This window comes from Chanodichthys erythropterus, chromosome 14 (genome assembly GCF_024489055.1).
Source record: "Chanodichthys erythropterus isolate Z2021 chromosome 14, ASM2448905v1, whole genome shotgun sequence".
Classification (NCBI taxonomy): Eukaryota; Metazoa; Chordata; class Actinopteri; order Cypriniformes; family Xenocyprididae; genus Chanodichthys; species Chanodichthys erythropterus.
Genome location: NC_090234.1, coordinates 26,660,810 through 26,680,091, shown reverse-complemented (window position 1 = coordinate 26,680,091; position 19,282 = coordinate 26,660,810). Strand labels below are relative to the sequence as shown.

General features: G+C 35.9%; 1 protein-coding gene across 1 annotated transcript in view; it reads left to right on the top strand.

Moving 5' to 3' along the window:
• The window catches only part of dnah7 (dynein, axonemal, heavy chain 7), a 78,189-nt gene extending 58,977 nt beyond the window's left edge, over nt 1–19,212 (top strand). The window contains exons 51-66 of the mRNA XM_067408992.1: nt 981–1,114; nt 1,309–1,644; nt 2,519–2,645; nt 3,230–3,424; nt 3,540–3,632; nt 4,084–4,260; nt 4,454–4,615; nt 4,836–5,036; nt 5,187–5,348; nt 6,288–6,473; nt 8,853–8,990; nt 9,110–9,340; nt 12,287–12,439; nt 13,323–13,500; nt 17,096–17,199; nt 18,898–19,212. Of these exons, the coding sequence (XP_067265093.1) occupies nt 981–1,114; nt 1,309–1,644; nt 2,519–2,645; nt 3,230–3,424; nt 3,540–3,632; nt 4,084–4,260; nt 4,454–4,615; nt 4,836–5,036; nt 5,187–5,348; nt 6,288–6,473; nt 8,853–8,990; nt 9,110–9,340; nt 12,287–12,439; nt 13,323–13,500; nt 17,096–17,199; nt 18,898–19,104 (2,784 nt within the window). The 3' untranslated portion in view covers nt 19,105–19,212. The remainder of the gene's footprint in view (nt 1–980; nt 1,115–1,308; nt 1,645–2,518; nt 2,646–3,229; nt 3,425–3,539; nt 3,633–4,083; nt 4,261–4,453; nt 4,616–4,835; nt 5,037–5,186; nt 5,349–6,287; nt 6,474–8,852; nt 8,991–9,109; nt 9,341–12,286; nt 12,440–13,322; nt 13,501–17,095; nt 17,200–18,897) is intronic.
• Nucleotides 19,213–19,282: the final 70 nt, after the last annotated feature.

Sequence of the window (19,282 nt, the reverse complement as noted above, 5' to 3'; positions counted from 1 at the left end):
TTCTGTCCATTAAAACTGTATTTTAATGTAATGTATTGTAATTGTGTCTTTCTCCCCTCAGAAGTCTTTTAATATCATGCTTGTTAGTCTCATTCAAAGGAGCTATGCGTCTTGCAATCTTCTACATGAAATCTACTTTGTTTAAATTTGGTTTAATTATTAACTGGAAACTTATAAATAATTAAACCAGTGGCCAGTTGAGAGAGTCTTTTTTCATGACATCTAACATCTAGTTGTGTTGTTTCAACATAACTTATTCTACCTGTTCTACCATAAAATCATAAACATGTACATAGAAAACAAGCTTTACAGTTAAACTTTGTCTTAAAGTGTGTTACAGACAGTCTACATGACCACTGTTTAAAATTAAAGGGCAGGTGTGTCATATCTATGCCACTAGGGCCAACAAAAGGATATGCAAAAATTCCCTGAACGCTCACGTTGGTCAGACAAACAAATAATCCTGCCCTAAACTCATTGGTTGAGTCACTGTTGCTGTGTCAGGCTGGTCTGCGAGCTTGAACAAAAAATTTTAACTTAAATTAAAACCCTGCTTGCAATACCTGGATTCTGGACTTGCTTCCTTCACAACCACACCTTAATAAGCTTGATATATCATTTCACTTTTAGGATGAGCATGTGGTGTTCACAACAGGATAAAACAAATGATACTGTCGAGGAACATCAGGATTGCAATTCTTCATTACAAAATGTGTTCCACCGCAGACTCACATGTATCACAGCTGGTAATCAAAGAAATATTAGGTCTGATATTAGCAAGCAGTCACAAAACCTTGGATGAGATCATTTTCTAGAAAAGTTAGTTTTGTGGTTGGTTATGCCAAATCCATAAGGGGATTTGGAAAAGGGCCTTCTGGGGCTCTTGTAAATAATAAACACAAGGGTCTGCTCTCATTAAAAATAGGATTCTAAGAACACCTGCCCCCAGCACTGTCTCTGTTTTTCTCTGTTCTGTTCAGGTGACCCTGCTGAACTTCATGATCACCCCAGAGGGGATGCAAGACCAGCTGTTGGGCATTGTGGTGGCCAGAGAGAGACCTGACCTTGAGGAGGAGAAACAAGCCCTCATCGTACAGGGGGCTGAGAACAAGAGGTATCACCCAGAAACACAATTAACCTGACAGTTTAGTCCTATGTGTTCCTTGCTTCAAATATTGTGTCTAAAAGCAAGACAAAAAAAAAGTTGAATCCTCGGGTAAATAATTATCTGCTTATGAAGTGAGGGCAAAGAGCAGCATGCTCTCTCAGTGCATTTAACCATGTACTTTCTCTCTCTTTTCTTTGTAGACAGCTGAAAGAAATAGAGGATAAAATCCTAGAAGTGCTCTCTGCCTCAGAGGGGAACATTTTGGAAGATGAGACTGCTGTTCAGATCCTCTCATCTTCTAAGGTTCTGGCCAATGAGATTTCTGAGAAACAGGCCATTGCTGAGGTTACTGAGCAGAAGATTGATCAGACACGCTTGGGCTACACCCCCATCGCCATCCACTCTGCAATTTTGTTTTTCTCCATCGCTGACCTGGCCAACATTGAGCCCATGTATCAGTACTCTCTAACCTGGTTCATCAACCTCTTCATCCTGTCCATTGATAATTCCCAAAAAAGTGACCTTCTCGAACAAAGGTACTCTGTCGCTAGAGGTGTTTAATTTAAATTATATCTATTATGGTAATTTCATGCGTTTCATTGCAGTTATGGCATGCTTTGAAAAGTTAAAGTTGCAGCTATAAGGCACTTGAGACATAATAGGATACTTTCTTTTTTCTTTCTCAACACAGAAGATGGCATTTTGAAAAATATTTTTGCTTTGTTTTTTTTTCCTTTCCATTTAATGAAAGTATAATAATGTTGTTTTTGGCCCCACTGATTTTCATTATATAAACAAAAACAGTTGAAAGAAAGAAAGTCATACGTGGAATGACAAAAATGATGACAGTACATTCATTTTTAATTGAACTATCACTTTAAGCAGGGCACCACAGTTTCCAGAGAAACTATTACTAACATGGGTTCTGTGGTAATATGGATGTCTAACGTGGGGAGGTTTTTTCATAACAAAAGAATATGAAGACATTGTTTCCCTGTATGACTATTTAGCGTCAGCACTGTCTTACTTGGACACTATGGTGTTCTGATGTGAGTTTGAAATCTGAGAGCTGTGGGAATACTATGACACTTCAGCCCAGGGCAAAATCCTCTGGTTAAAAGAACACAGTGCCAATTCTCTAGAGGATAGAGACACCAAAAAATAGATCTTTAAAACTCTAAAACTCTAAAAAAGAGAGTGCTGTTCTACAGTAGCATCAGGTGTTTATTTAATAATTTAATGTTTGAAATATTAATTTCTTATATTAACATAATCTTAATTAAAATGTAAAAAAATAAATAATAATAATTGATGTAAACCATTAAACTGACATCATAATTTTGAGATTGTTTATTATTATTAACCACTGATCTAGTCATTGAACACAAATATGTTTCTCTGTGTATTTAGACTCCAAATTCTGAAGGACTATTTTACGTACTCTCTTTACGTCAACGTATGTCGCTCTCTGTTTGAGAAGGACAAACTCCTCTTCTCCTTCTGCCTCAATGTCAACCTGCTCAAACACAACAAGCTCGTGAGTAACTGCCTTCACTTGCACACAGCTGTGATTTATTGAATCAATAAACTTGGGCAAGACAGTGCTTCATGTGATAAATAATAGTAAGAATGAAGAGGTTACTCTCACACAAGGCATCTTAAGGTTAATGGCTTGCATGCATCAGTCTGACGATGTTTATATCATGACTGTCTCAAATGGTCCTGCAACATTCGTCCACATAAACACTAGTTTAACCGATTTAATCGAAGTTTAAGTGATTTATGATCAATGTTTGTCACACTGGCTCTCCATGCCTTAGCTGTTACTAAAGTTGCAACTGTCTGTCATCCATTTATTGTGCTGTCAGTAGTTTTGTCAGCTCCTGAATCAAGTGGTGTGGGGGCAATGCACCAGTACATTTATTTTCATAGATTGCGGATTTTCTGCAGGCGATTTTTAAGACTCATTCGATATTGTTCTGTTCTTTTGAGTTGGATGTTTAATCAAGCACAGCTGCTGAAAAACAAATCCTGTCTAAAGAATTTTCATTGCAGATATAACTGAATAAAGTAATGCACGGACAACACTCTCCTACCACCTTCTGTTCCCTTTTCTTTCAGGTGGATGAGAAGGAATGGCGTTTTCTCCTGACAGGCGGTGTGGGTCTGGATAACCCTCATTCAAACCCCTGCACCTGGTTGCCTAAAACATCCTGGGATGAGATCTGTCGATTGGATGAGATGGAGCACTTTAAAGGCCTGAGGAAAGACCTGGCTCGACTCCGGGAGGGCTGGAAAGAGGTTTACGATAGCAAGGTGCCATTGAGATTAAGCACACACTATTTCTTTCCTGCTCAGCGGTATGAAATGGACTGGGGAAGTATGAAAGGAACACCAGATTTTTATTTTATGGTCTGTGTGTGTTCTGCAGGACCCCCATCACACTGCGTTCCCTTCAGAGTGGCAGGAGAAACTAGGACAGTTCCAAAGGATGTTGGTTATAAGATGCTTACGGCCAGACAAGGTACGGTTCTTTTCACTGTGTTTATTAATACACCTCAGATTGGATTGTGAGAAAATGTATTCTTTTATTCAGCAAGGATGCATCAAATGTAAAGGCACGTATAATGTTCCAAAAGATTTTGTTACATTTTGTATAAAGATGTATCGGCACCACAAATGTTTTCAACAATGATTACAATAAGAAATGTTTTAAGCACCAAATTAGCATATTAGAATGACTTATGAAGGATCATGTGACACTGAAGACTGAATGACCGCTGAATATATATTACAATATATTAAAATAGAAAAACAGTCATTTTAAATTTTCATAATAACTCTCAATATTTTATTGTATTTTTGATCAAATAAATGCAGCCTTGGTGAGGTTTCTTCCAAGACCATCAAAAACCTACCCCAAATATTATAATGTGGAGTATCAGTAAAAACCTCAAATTTTTTAACCATCTCAGATTGTTCCCATGGTTCAAGAGTTTGTGTCAGACAACTTGGGGCAGCAGTTTATTGAGGTGCCACCCTTTAATTTGGCCACGGCTTTTGCTGACAGTCACTGCTGCGCTCCGCTCATCTTTATCCTGTCCCCGGGATCAGACCCCATGGCAGCACTGCTCAAGTTTGGCGAAGAACAGGTACAAACAATTATAGACTTTAAATCTCCTTTTTCTGATCAAATTACTCTGTATTAGTAGTAAGATTCATTTTTTAACAGCTGTAATTCTTAAGGTTTTTGGAATAGACTGTTTTGTTTTGTGATGGGTGGCGTCTGTTGTGAAGGATGATGCTCTTTTATTATTAACACTCTGTGTATTGCTTGTTTTTCAGGGTTTCACAGGTAACAGACTGACCTCCCTGTCTCTGGGACAGGGTCAGGGCCCCATCGCCATGAGCATGATTGAGACTGGTGTGAGGGAGGGAACCTGGGTGGTTTTACAGAACTGCCACCTGGCTACCTCTTGGATGTCCACCCTTGAGCGTGTTTGTGAGGTTGTACATAAAGATTTGATGATCCAATCATGATGGAACAGTAGCTTTTAATAATATTATTTTCACACCCACATTTGTTCCTTCATGTAGACTATTATTTTTAGTGTAAAATACTCTTTACATTTTTAAATGCATGCATTGCACGTCTAATGTATTTGTGTGTACAACATAAAAAAGTGCATTAGAAATTCTCTGAAGCAGCACTTTGATTTTCTGACAGGAGCTGAATCCAGATACCACTCACCCAGACTTCCGCTTGTGGCTGACCAGTTACCCCTCTCCCAACTTCCCTGTGGCTGTACTGCAAAACGGAGTCAAAATGACCAATGAGGCTCCCAAGGGGCTGCGCTCCAACATCATTCGTTCTTTCTACATGGACCCTATATCTGACCCTGAGTTCTTTGACAGCAGCTCAAAGCCGGTAGGTCCTTCACAGAGGGAAGTCAAGTTTTTTAAAGTTGTGCATATCTTTTGATGGTTGTGATGTTTATTTTTGGACTCCTTGATAATTAAACTTCCTATTAATTGTTTAAAAAAAATCTAAAAAAGCAGCTTCTGTGTGTGTTTTCAGGCTGTCTTTAAGAAGCTGCTGTTTAGCTTGTGCTTCTTCCATGCCCTGACCCAAGAGAGGAGGAAATTTGGTCCTCTTGGCTGGAACATCCCCTATGAGTTTAACGAGACAGATCTGCGGATCTCTGTCCAGCAGTTACACATGTTCTTGGACCAGTATGAGGTAATATCACACGTGTACCTGTCTTTTCTTTATATTCACACACATACAAATTGTCTTTCACTGTTCTTACAACACACATACACTTTCCACATCACCCTCTTCCTTTTCATGCTTTCCAGCGCGCCCCTTAAACCACCCCTAAAAAAAAGAACGTTCTTGACATTTTCCCAACTTCAGAGAAGCACTCCTCATACTTCCCTTCCTCCTTTCAAAACAAGCAGACTGCACCAACTGATCAAGAGCTTCCCTGAATGCTCTGACATTTCTCCAGTGCTACAGAGTGCCACCCACTGCATTAGCAAGGGAAATTTCAGCCGGAAATGTCACAATCCTGCCACTCCTCTGTCCATCTTTTCATATCCCCCGAAGATCGTTATATCGAACCCACTAACCTGACATGCACCCCCACTTAAAAAAAAAGAGTCTTTGTCGAGTGGCCCTGCTTTTAAGACACATGAAAAGGTTGTTGTTGTCTGTTTCTTTCTTTCTCTTTTTTTGTTGTTTTTTTTAAACAATCTGAACAATAGGGTGAAAAATTGGGACACAGCCCTTGCCTGAGATGTCTTTGTGAGAGTCATCGTCAAAAGTAGCACTTCACACAAGTAGCCACACTATTCTAAATTAAAATAAATATGATTAAAACAGGTAAGTCATAAATATGAGAAATCAAACTTTCCTTGATCTTTTGAGATAAAATAGCTTCACCTTAGTCCAAAAAGAGAGTTTATTGAAACTGAGCTGCAAAAATGATTCATCATGGAAATGGATTTGTCATCTGCTCCTTTAAAATGTTTCAGATAATTACAATTATTAATTAAACTCATCATTCTCAACTGATTACCATCCCAAGACATTTTTCATTCACCATGTTATGTATAGTTCACCTTATTACGTTTAGAGTTGCTTATATGGTGATTTCTCTCTGTGTGTCCTTACTAGGAGATCCCCTTTGATGCTCTTCGCTACATGACAGGAGAGTGTAACTACGGAGGTCGGGTCACAGATGACTGGGATCGCAGGACGCTGCGCACAATACTTTCCATATTCTACACCCCCGAGATCACTGACGATGCCAATTACAAGTTTGACCCCAGTGGCCTGTATTACTCACCACCTGAAGGAGATGTAAGAAACAATGACAAAAAGATAAATGACAAAACTGATGAACAGCATATTCAGTCTGTCATATATACTGCCATTTAAAAGTTTGTTGGTTGGTAAGATTTAAAGTCTCTTATGCTCATCAAAGGCTGCATTTTTCTTTGATCAGTAAAAACAGTAATTGGAGCTTTGGATTATAATAGTTTTTTCGATGCATTGCGATGCTGATGTGAATGACACTGCATCGATGCATGCAAACAAAAGAATTGATGAATATAAATATCTAATTAATTAGGCCTATCATACATATTAATGTACCGTTTCATTGTAAATAAATTACTCTTATTATAAGCTATTTTACTTTTAAAAAAGTTGCATATATGTCCTTCGTAAGCAAAGCACTTGCCTCTTGCCTCTGAGCACGCTCACAGAAAGCTACCCCTCTTAGATAGCGTGCAATATTGAATCCAGATCTCTTTCGTGGCTTATTGTGCTTAATGGTCAAACACAATTATTTCAAAATATCTGTCTTGGTGAGTATTCACATAGTTAGTTATGCTTAAAGTGAACGTAAACAGCTAGGGGGGAAAATCTGATGTGTAACATTATATTAACTCAAACTCAGAACAACTCATTATGTCGATATGAAATAAACAGTTATGGAGATGTAGAAATTAAAGTTAAAGCTCCAATCACCTCATGAAGATCTAAAAAAAGTCCATTGGTGCCTCAGTGACTATTTAACTCAGAGAAGCTGTCAATCTTAGCTGTCAATCATGACGTCAAACTCCTGTTTTTATAGCATCAAATAACCAACTAAAACCAACTAAAACTAACTAAAACTTTTTTAAAGAACATACACCAGCATGATAAAAACTGCCTAAATTTACAGAAATTGTCTTTGAAAAGTGTAATTTAATTGTTTCGTTTGTCTAACATCCCATTGGATTACATGGAGAGGGCGGGATTTAGGACCTATACTGCATCCAGCCACCTGGAGGCGATCAAGACACTTTGGCTTCACTTTTCAGGACTTGTTTGGCACGCTTTGTCATTTACGTTAATCAAGCAACAAAAGAAATAAGGAAATCACTCACTGCTCTTGACTGAATAACTTTTGTAGCTTTAATAATAATCAGTTTGTTTGTAATTAATACACTAAAGATCATGCAGTACTTATTTTTACATTTGATTATTCAATTATTTCTTAGTAGAATGCTAATGTTAAATAGATGTAAAAAAAAAAATGCACTGTTAATTTCATTAGTTTTTTACTTATATTGTATTTGTTCTGTTTGTTATTTGCATCCTTATTCTTATTTTAATAACGAAGATAAAATAACAAAAAAAACTATATTGTGATTATTAATATAATTATTATTAATACAAAATTGGAGGAAAAGATGCATCGTGATAGATCTAGAATCATTTTATAATCGAATCGTTACCCTGTGAATCATAATCAAATTAACTTTTTGGTGCTCTAGCAGTTAATAAACAAAACTGCATGCATCTTGCGGAAGAACATTGTAGACATAGCTTTATGTCTATGACGAGTCATGCAGGAACTGGGCTACTCTGCAGAGGTGTCGACCCGAACCAGTCTAAAATTTTTTTTTTTTTTTTTTTTTTTTTTAAATCAGCACATGGATACGGCAAAGATGATTAAGTTATCAACCCTTAAAGAATACATTTTATAGTTCAAAAGCTTGTCCAGTTTTAGAGGGGTTATGTCAGACAGAATTTCAGCAGCTGACATTAAAGTTAGTTCAATATTTCTGTCTTACAAAATTCAAAGAGATTCTCTACACAGATCTCACTGGAAACCAAACTGAAGCAAGGCTTCATTTTCCTTCCTTGATCATATTTTCTTCAAAGGAAGACCATATGCAGCTCTGCAGGCCGAGGTTTCTCATTCAAAACAAATCCCAAAAGAAAGCAATTATAAGAGAAAACAACAATTCTTTTCTTTGTACAAGATCAGTCAAGGTGTTTGTGAGCTCAGTGGGTCAGAAACCCTCCCACATTATATGACTCTTTAAAATGACTACAGATATAAATGACTTGGTAAACAATCAAAAAACATGCATATTTTGGAGATGCATCATTCTGCCTTTTTATGAAAGTTCTGAAAAGGGATTATGAGCTTTAAGTTCAATAACTAAACACAGCGGGTTACTGCCAGTGGTGATGTCTGATTTATTTGTGAGCACATGTATAATCTATGCCCAATTTTATTTGGCATTTTCTCTCAAAATCTTTTATTCATGAATGTCATTTGCATAGCCATTATTATAAATGTCAGCAATCTCAAGGGTAGCCTGTTTTAAGTGCATGCCATTTATTTAGCATCACCATCCTGGATTTAGTGTTGCATTAAGAAGCTGATTGTTTCCTTTTCAGTATAACAGCTACATTGAGTACACCAAGGCGCTTCCTCTCAATCCCTCACCTGAAGTCTTTGGCATGAATGCCAATGCTGATATTACTAAGGACCAAGTGGAAACACAGCTGCTGTTTGATAGCATTCTTCTCACTCAGGTGTGCAAACACATTTTTATTATTGGTGCAAACTAGCTAGTATAAGGTAGTTCTTAGTAGTAGTATTTATGGCCTGTCTGATGTTTGTAACTTATTTTTGCTTGATTTCACCCTCACAGTCTCGTTCTTCAGGTGGCAGTGCTACATCTACTGATGACATGGTGTATGAGGTGGCTGCAGACATTCTTAATAAACTTCCTCAGGATTTCGATACAGATGCCGCCATGCGCAAGTACCCCACCAGCTACAATCAAAGCATGAACACAGTGCTGGTGCAGGAGATGGGACGATTCAACAAACTCCTCAAGACCATCCGGGATTCTTGTGTCAACATCCAGAAGGCCATCAAGGTCAGAACATTAGCAAAACATTCAATCGATCATGTTTTCAGGTCCTTATTCTTTCTGGTCCGTTTTCTTTCCATTTGCTCATAGCATGGTCCAGTTAGCAACATTCATTTAGCTTTCAGGAGTATATGGCATTTCATGTCATACTTACACAGTATTCATATTGTCTAAACACATTTACTCACAATATAAATTATTCAAGAAAGCTTGCTGAGGGAGGTTAGAAGATAACAGAAGTTTAGCAAGTGACTGACCAAATGTTTTATACACAGTATATTGAATACGTTAACTTTTTAAAAAAAAATTTATTATACAAAGTTTAAATGCAGCAATTCACATAAAATTGAGCAGACATTGGCATTAGCTCAAGAAATCAATACAAATCAGGAAATCATAATATTACAATCCATAAAAAAAAGTTGTGTAATAAAGTTAAATGACTTGGGAAATAGAATTAGTTGGGTAAGTGCATGTTAGGTTAGAAAGGCTTACCCATCTCTGAATGAAAGTATTGGACATCTCATGATGGAAGAGGCAAAGAGCTCTCCCAAGACTTTCACAACAAAATTTGTCGTACATAACGGTACTGGTTACAGAAGGATATTCCAACTCCTAAATGTTCCTGTAAGCACAACTGGGGCCATTTTCCACAACTGAAAGTAACATCATTCCACCATCAACTGGCCATGAAAGAAGCTCCTCACAGGATTTCTAATCAGGGAGTCAGAAGGTTAGTCAGAAGAGTACCCCAAGAACAAAGGACCACTCAGAAAGAGGTCCAGAAAGACAGCAGGTACAGTTGTCACAGAACACAATAGGAAATGCACTCCACCGCCACAGCCTTCATGCACGCTCACCACAGAAAGCTCCATTATTGAAGAACATGCATGTAGAAGCTCATTTGAAGTTTTCTACACATTTCAAAGGGTCTGAACTACTGGGAGAACTTAGTGTGGTCAGATGAGACAAATTTAACTTTTGGCAACAATACCACATGCCATGTTTGGAGTAGAAATGGCTTTTTTCATATGATCCTAAAAATATCATACCAACAGTGATGTTTTCAAGGTGGAAGCATCATGGTATGGGGCCGTTTCTCTTCTCATGAAACTGGCAGAATCAATATTATTGAAGGGAAGATGAATGGAGCCATGTAACTAGGAATTCTTGAGATGAATTCGTTGCCATCCCCCAGGATGAAGATGAAACTTTGGTGGATTTTTCCACCAGGACAACGTTCCAAAACACGCTGCAAAGGGAAGTTTGAATTGGTTCCAGAATAAGAAATAAAGTTGTTTGAATGTCCCTGTAATTCACCAGACCTAAACCCAATGTTACGTGACATGTATATCAAAAGGCACAAGGACGACAGAGAATACAAGGAGTAGGATTTAATCACTAGAACAAGCAGGTAGCACAATATACACCTCAAACTTAAACGTAGTTAAACATGACTTACATCAAACGAGAACAGACAAGGAATGAAGGAGAACACAGGGATTAAATACACAAAGCAAACAAAGGGAACTGATGAGATAATTAACTAGACACAGGTGGATAAAATGAACTAATCAAACAGACTGAGGAAAACTAGGTCACAGGGGAAACAGAAACACAAGACATGTGACACCCAACAGAGCATTTGTGGAAGGAACTGAAGATCAAAATTCACAAGAGAGACCCCCAGAATATTCAAGATTGAATATTCAAGTTTGGTCATACAGGTGCCTTGAAGCTGTCATTGCAAAAAAGACTTTTCTACTTATATACCCATTGTATGTGTGTATTTTATATTTCTGTCAGGACCACTATCGTCGATTGATGATTAAGAATTTGCATACTGTTTGGATTAGTGGTATGGTTCTGTTCTGGGCATGAACTCCCTGCCCATCTATGCAGCCTAGTATGAATAAGAGGAGGGAGCGCATTACATTAACCCCATTACAGTAAACAGAACAGAACCAACATAAAAGTATTGCAGATATCATTAATGTTCATAATGATGATAATTTAATGTGACAACATAAATGAAGATAAATGACATTCTGGTTTGAAGAGGAATATCAGAAGGACGAGCTAGGGGATGGAGGAGGGTAATTAGCTGATATTACTGAATGAACCTTATATGTAGGGATGCCGTGATAGGTGTCGTATTCCTCTAGGTAGACAATGATTAGCTGAGAGTCAGTTGATGCGAGTATGATGCTTGAGATTATAAATATAATAAATATATTAAATATATTATTATTTTTTTAATTTAGAAAGATCCATTTAAAATGATTATTCTAATGAGCATAATGTTCCATTGTTTCAAATTTGCAAAATTTCTGGATTGCAAAAACCTTATATGGAAGCAATGCAAACTTGCCAAAAAAGTATTTGATCATTCTCTCCCTGTTGAAAGATACAAGGAAAATTCATCGTGCCCCAGGGCATGTCCTAATGCTGTTCACTCCAGCTGAGCCTCCTTTAGTTTGTCCTTTAGTTTGACTGACAGTTCTGATCCCAGTTAGCATTATTACCCTGCAGGGTGAGAGGGATGCATATGCCGAGATCTGAGCACAACCCTGGCTTTCATTTACACATTGTGAACCCTTATCCTATAATCTAACCCTAAAATAATCCCTTTATCTCTTCTGACTACAGCTTGATTTCTGCTCTGAGGAACCTCTCTCCTTTATCCTTTCATTATCATTCATGATCATACATCTCTATACAACATCAAATGCAATAAAGTTTGAAACCAGCTCTTAGAAAGACAAAAAGAAAATGACAACATAACTTTTCCTTAGAAAAGAAAATGCCAATATACTGTAAATATGACCCCTATAAGGAATTTACACAGGTGACATGTGATGGCAATTTCCATTAAATTTTGATGATTATAAATAAAAAATCAAGATGGAAAGACACAAAGGAATGAATGAATGCATGTGTGTCTTGACATAGGGACTGGTGGTTATGTCTTCTGAACTTGAGGAAGTAGTGAGCAGCATTCTGAAGGGCCGCATCCCTGCCATGTGGATGAAGAAGTCGTATCCCAGCCTCAAACCACTGGGAAGCTACATCAGTGACTTTCTTGAAAGACTCAAGTTTTTACAGGTAAACTCTTTACTTTCACACTTTATTTGGCATGGAAATGGCATGTTCGCAGTAATTGCTTAGGCAAACAAAGTATCAAAGGCTACAATCATTAGTGCATACACACTACTGTTCAAAAGTTTGGGGTCAGTACAATTTTTTTTTTTAAAGAAATGAATAGTTTTGTTGCACAAAGATGCATTAAATTGATCAAAAGTTAAAGGCATTTATAATTTTACAAAAGATATCTTTCAAATAAATGTTCTTTTGAACTTTCTATTCATCAAAAATCCTGAAACTCACGGTTTCCGCAAAAATATTAAGCAACGCAACTGTTTTCAATGTTGATAATAATAAGAAATGTTTCTTGAGCCACAAATCAGCATATTAGAATGGTTTCCCCAAACTTTTGAATGGTAGTGTATGAGAGAAAAAAAACGTTCCTTTCTTACTTTCAGTAATACACCATATTTAGATTCGAAAAACAGAGTTCTGTACACATTAAGAATTTCTAGTGATCAATTTCAAGTCTCTAATTCAAATAAGTTGTTTCCCACTGAGTCTTTGGGATACTCAAGTGCACATTCATACAGCAGATGAAGCAGAAAGCATTCTAGTGTGCATTGTGAGCCACGGGAAAATCACATGAAATGCAACTGACTCACGGTCTCATTCAATGAGTTCAGATTACAACAGTGCTTCTGCAAAAGACTGTATTGTAAATGCATTATACAAGTGCCCTTCCGTTCAATAAAAGAAAAAAATTCTTTGAGTCTGTAAAATTCCAAAGACTCTTTTGGCCTTCAAGTTATGCCTTTAGAATCAGTTGTGACCAGTGATGTTGTTTGTGATTATTGATTTTGGTATTCAATAATAGTATCATTCATCTGTGTCATCCACACAGGGATGGTACATGGACGGCACACCTGCAGTGTTCTGGATGTCCGGCTTCTTTTTTACTCAGGCCTTCCTCACCGGAAGCCAGCAGAATTTTGCTCGAAAATACACCATTCCCATTGACCTGCTCAGCTTCGACTTTGAAGTCATGGAGGACAAGGAATACAAAAAACCCCCAGAGGATGGTAAGAAAGATAAAGAGAGAGAAGCAAAAGAAAGAGAGTATTGACAAGCATGAAATGTAAAATATATGAGAGGGAAATGGGTTACAAGTGACAAAAGGAAAGAGAGACACACAGTTTCATTAACCCCTCACCGCGGCTGAGTGCCATCAATCAGAGTCAACATTACAGTGCTCTGACATCAGACCCCTGCTGCTCTTTCATCAGTACATGATGAGCATTTCTCCAGAGGAAACCCATCTCTCTGAGGCCATCACACACTGCATGAGGCTGTTTATGTGTGTGCTTGACTTGAACAGATACTTTGTTGTGTCTACTTCATTTTTTATAGTTCACTCAGTGTGTAAAATGGGGAGAGATTTTAGTTAGTTTGCATGTGTGTGCACTGTGCAGGGGTGTAAAGTACCTCATTATTCAAGTATTATTTCAAGGAATTTAAACTGAATACTCTTACATTTTCAATGCAAAAATGATACTTAAAGTAAATTTCTGCAGGTCTAAAATCTTTCCGAGCTTACAAGCCAAAATACACTTTCAACTTTTCCTAGTGAAAAAAAAAAAAAAAAAAAAAAAAATACTAAAATATATTTGAAATACTTTTTTGTTGTTGTAGTGCTAAGTATACTACAAATAAATACATTTACATATTTATGTGCTTAATAAAAATACCCTACAATTGTACTTTTGGTATACTTAACTTGTATACATAAAGTCTGCTAAATTGGAACAACTAATTTTGTACTTAATGCACTTTAATTGTGTGGAAGTAGTGCTGAGTTCCAACTAAAGATATACTTAAGTATATTTGATTGTGCCGAAGTGGAACTATTGCAAGTATACTATAGGTACGCATTTTAAAACTAATATTATACAGAGTTCATATGATCCTTATTAATGGTGATATTAAAACACATTTTAGGCGTAATATTAAGAAATGTGCATTGTGCAATAAAGAAATACTCCAAATAAAGTTTAATTATTATTTTATATCAGTAAACTCTTAAGTGATATGTCAATAAACATGTTAATGGATTTGAAGCATACTTAGTATGAAATAAATGTATTTTAAATAGATTTTGGTATAGTTTTTTTTTTCTTTTTTTTTTTTTTTTACACTAGGGTTAACAACCATGTACATCAATTTGCATTACTCCCAACAATTATTAATTATTATTTATTATTATTTTTTTTTTTTACGAACACTGCAAGACATTCCTATGGAAGAGGATTAGGGCCAAGCAATAATAAAAAAATAAAACCATCTCGAGATTAAAGTTGTTAAATTTTGAGAAAAAACTCATTAAATTACGAGAAAAAACTCTACAATTTCAAGAAAAAAGTCGAGATAAAATGTTGAGAATAAAGTCATTAAATTACGAGAAAAAAGTCATTAAATTACGAGAACAAATTCGTTAAATTATGAGAAAAATGTTGTTAAATTTCGAGAAAAAAGTCAAGATAAAATGTTGAGAATAAAGTCATTAACGAATTTATTCTTGTAATTTAACGAATTTGTTCTCGTAATTTAACAACTTTTTTCTCGTAATTTAATGTTTATTCCTGTAATTTAATGACTTTATTCTCAACATTTTATCTCGTTTTTTTTCTCGTAATTTAACAACTTTTTTCTTGTAATTTAATGTCTTTGTTCTCAACATTTTATCTCGACTTTTTTCTCGAAATTTAACGACATTTTTCTCATAATTTAACAAATTTGTTCTCGTAATTTAACAACTTTTTTCTTGTAATTTAATGACTTTATTCTCAACATTTTATCTCGACTTTTTTCTCGTAATTTAATGTTTATTCCTGTAATTTAATGACTTTATTCTCAACATTTTATCTCGCCTTTTTTCTCGTAATTTAACGACTTTTTTCTCGTAATTTAATGACTTTATTCTCAACATTTTATCTCAACTTTTTTTTTTTAAATTTAATGACATTTTTCTCATAATTTAACGAATTTGTTCTCGTAATCTTACAACTTTTTTCTCGTAATTTAATGAGTTTATTCTCAACATTTTATCTCGAACTTTTTCTCAAAATTTAACGAGTTTTTTCTCGTAATTTAACGAGTTTATTCTCAACATTTTATTTCGACTTTTTTCTCGAAATTTAACGAGTTTTTTTCTTGAAATTTAACACGTTTTTTCTCGTAATTTAATGAGTTTATTCTCAACATTTTATCTCGACCTTTTTCTCGAAATTTAACAACTTTAATCTCAAGATGGTTTTATTTTTTTTATTATTGCTTGACCCTAATCCTCTTCCTTACATTCCAGCATCAGAGAAAAAAATCCACGGGGAAAATAGTATGTCTATTTCGTGCTGGAATTCAATGGTTGGGATGACTGCAGAGACGGATTCTACATTTTCGAGATGACACTGCTACTCCCATTATTTTAAGAGAAAAGGACAAGAACGTAATAGTCAAGTCAAGTGCAATATTGCAATCTATGTGAGGCACTTTCTAGAAATAGCACTTGAAAAAACACCTGGACCAGTACCTCGCTTCCATTGTCTGCACGCCTGCTGCGATATGTGAACGGCCCCTAACAGATGCAGATATATCAGTGAGCCACGAGCACACACGGGCTGTGTGCTCATCAATAATAACAGGCTCGCGCATGCCTAATGTACGACCCTTGTATGTCACTGTAATCGTCTTTACCTTAATTACAATCGTCATCCATCAAAACTTTATTAGCGACACTGGTTTTCTTTATTCAACTGAGAGATGTAGTTTGGGTATACTAATTACTGATGCGGTTGGGTATTTTGAGCCGCCATTTCACACAGCGCGATGACAAACAGCGTGGGCTGCTCCGAAACAATCGCAGAATAAGCAGAGAGGTGGTGTTTGTTAATATTTAATTTAACATATTAATAATACAATTAATGAATTATATTAATATATTTAAATTAATTTTAAGTTATCTCAAAAAAAGTTATCTATAAGCCCCCTGGATGATCACTAGCCTACATAGTCATTATGCTTTAAACTACATTTTAGCATTTTATGCTGTCATACTTCTGTGGTTATTTTGGTGAAAGTAACTCAAAAGTAACACAAAAGCAGTGTAACGCATTGCAATTCAGAGACAGAAATATTGTAATGTAACTAATTACTTTCAAATGACAGTAACTAGTAATATATAATGTATTACATTTTGGAAGGAACTTGCCGAACTCTGGAAGACACGTCACATTAGTCAAAGCAATAAAGCAATATGTTGTAATTGTAGCCATTGCTGAAGATGAATCTGAATCAAGTGTGAACACGGTCAATGATCAGTCTATATAAAATCAGCCACTGCTGAAATTCAAGTAGCAAATTTCAGGTAACAGGTTTTAGAATAGTGGTTTAGAATAGTTCAGTGTACTGTAGGCTTGCATAGTAGGGACATTGTGAATAAACATTGTGCATTACAAAGTTCTTTATTAAGAAAAGCTAAGGAAAAAGTTTACTTTTTACTTTTAAATGTGGATCTCACTTTTTAAACTATGTTTTTGGCTAGATACTTTGACTTCTCATGCAGTACCCACACCTTTTCTAATAATTAATCCTCTGTACTTTTTGTATTTGTGCTTCTCTCAGGTGTTTACATCCGTGGCCTTTTCTTAGATGGTGCCCGCTGGGATCGGAGAACAAAACGCTTGGCAGAGTCTTTCCCCAAAATCCTGCATGACACCATGCCTGTGGTGAGAGACTATAAAATGTATAATCTCATTCAAATGAGGCTGATGACATCATGCATATCCTCTGATGCGGGTACATATTACTAACAGAGATTTAAGTCACAAGAAAGTCATTCCACTGTAATGAGCAGTCGGTTGAAAAATGTATTAAACTTGCAAAAACTTGTTTCAGCGCAATTCAAAAGTTTCAATGCAATTCAAAAAATCTGTTTGCCTGCAGGCAAACTATAACAGTATCTATGGAAACAAGAAGCAATCACGAGACATCTTTTTTTCCTGATTTTAAAGCAGCATGCAAAAAATGTGAACGAAGGTACATTATGCTAAAAAATAATTTCCTGCACAGAGCGGCTAAATCATATGTGCACACTTTCAGGTTCTTCTCTTCAGTCTTCAGATTAGTCCAGTTATAAAAGCATGAAATGGCTGGTTGTTATCAGGTGCCACTGCCATGCATGGAAAAAGTCAACCCACAACAAAATGCATTTCTTCTGTTAAATGCACTGGAAGCATTTAAAGTCAACATCAAACAGCATTCCCAGCTCGACCATAATGTAACATATTTCCGAGTGAAACCAGATATTCAACAAGGAACAAAATGTTTGTATTGATAATGTATCAAAAAAGCAAATATGTTGACTTTGATCTCAGGGCAGCTGCAACGCAACCATAGAAGTGCTATGTATAAAAACAGATGCATAAATCCACTTGAAGACGGTCTGCGCAGACACCACATTTTTCAGATTTCCTTGAAGATGACTCTTTTCATCACATATAATTGTGCCAAATTATCTTGGGGCTTCTTGAAGAAAGAAAGAAGAAAAAAATCTCAACATATTAAAAATTTAATAAAATTTTTTTTTTTTTCTTATTTAAATACAGTATGTGAAGGGAGTTCTAATCATGTCTATATATGACAGGTGAGATATTCAAATAGGTTGTTAAATGTAACAGAACAAGAAGAGAAGAAGAAGATTCTATTAATTTTGTCCTTTTTATTCTGCACAATGGACATTGCCACAATAAATAATGGATTCAGTGCTGTTTAATATTCAGACATTTCAGGAAAACTCATTACCAAAATAAGTTTGACAAGAGCTAAACTTAATTAAACATGCATTTGTTACTTACGGTAAAACTTTGAAATGCAAATTTCTTTTGTAGGCCATTGTTAATTTTAGCTGAAAGCATTTCATCTGAAACTGAAAATAAAGTTATAAAATACACACACACACACACACACACACACACACACACACACACACACACACGTTGGTGGTTTTTATATATATATATATATATATATATATATATATATATATATATATATATATATATATATATATATATATATATATATATATCTCCACCTACTTTTAATGTACCCCTTTGTGTGTGTGTGTGTGTGTGTCTATTTTATAACTTTATTTTCAGTTTCAGATGAAATGCTTATATTAAGAGTTTCTGTTAAAGGGGTTTGGGGTCTTTGAATTTGTTTTTGGTGACAGCTTTTTTTTTTCTTCTTTTTTTAGAGCTTGACAAAAGTCCTACTCCTCTCATTCTGTTAGAAATGATGAAATAACCAACCACATCACATTACAGTGAAATTTCATATTTGTATGGTAATCAAAGCAAATCGTAGGAAGAGAGAAAGAGCAAAGAAACTTCTCATCACCTACACATCATACTGTCTGTTTGCAGATCTGGCTGAAGCCCATGAAGAAGCAGGACATCCCAGAGCGCCAGTGCTACATTTCTCCTGTATACAAGACCAGTGAGAGACGCGGAACCCTTTCCACCACTGGACACTCCACCAACTACGTCATTGCAATGACCCTGAATTCAGACGTGCCTCCAGAGCACTGGATCCGTCGTGGAGTGGCCTTACTGTGCCAGCTTAACTCGTAGATATGTATCCTTCACTTGAATCTTTAGTGAACTATCTGTGGCTAAATATTTAAAAGATGATCAGTAGCAAAAATAATACATTTATAAAATTAATAGATTTTAAAATAGATGACATATTTTTAAAAAGTATAGAGCATTTTAATAAGAGATTTTTAATAAGCTGAAACTCAAAGTAGGC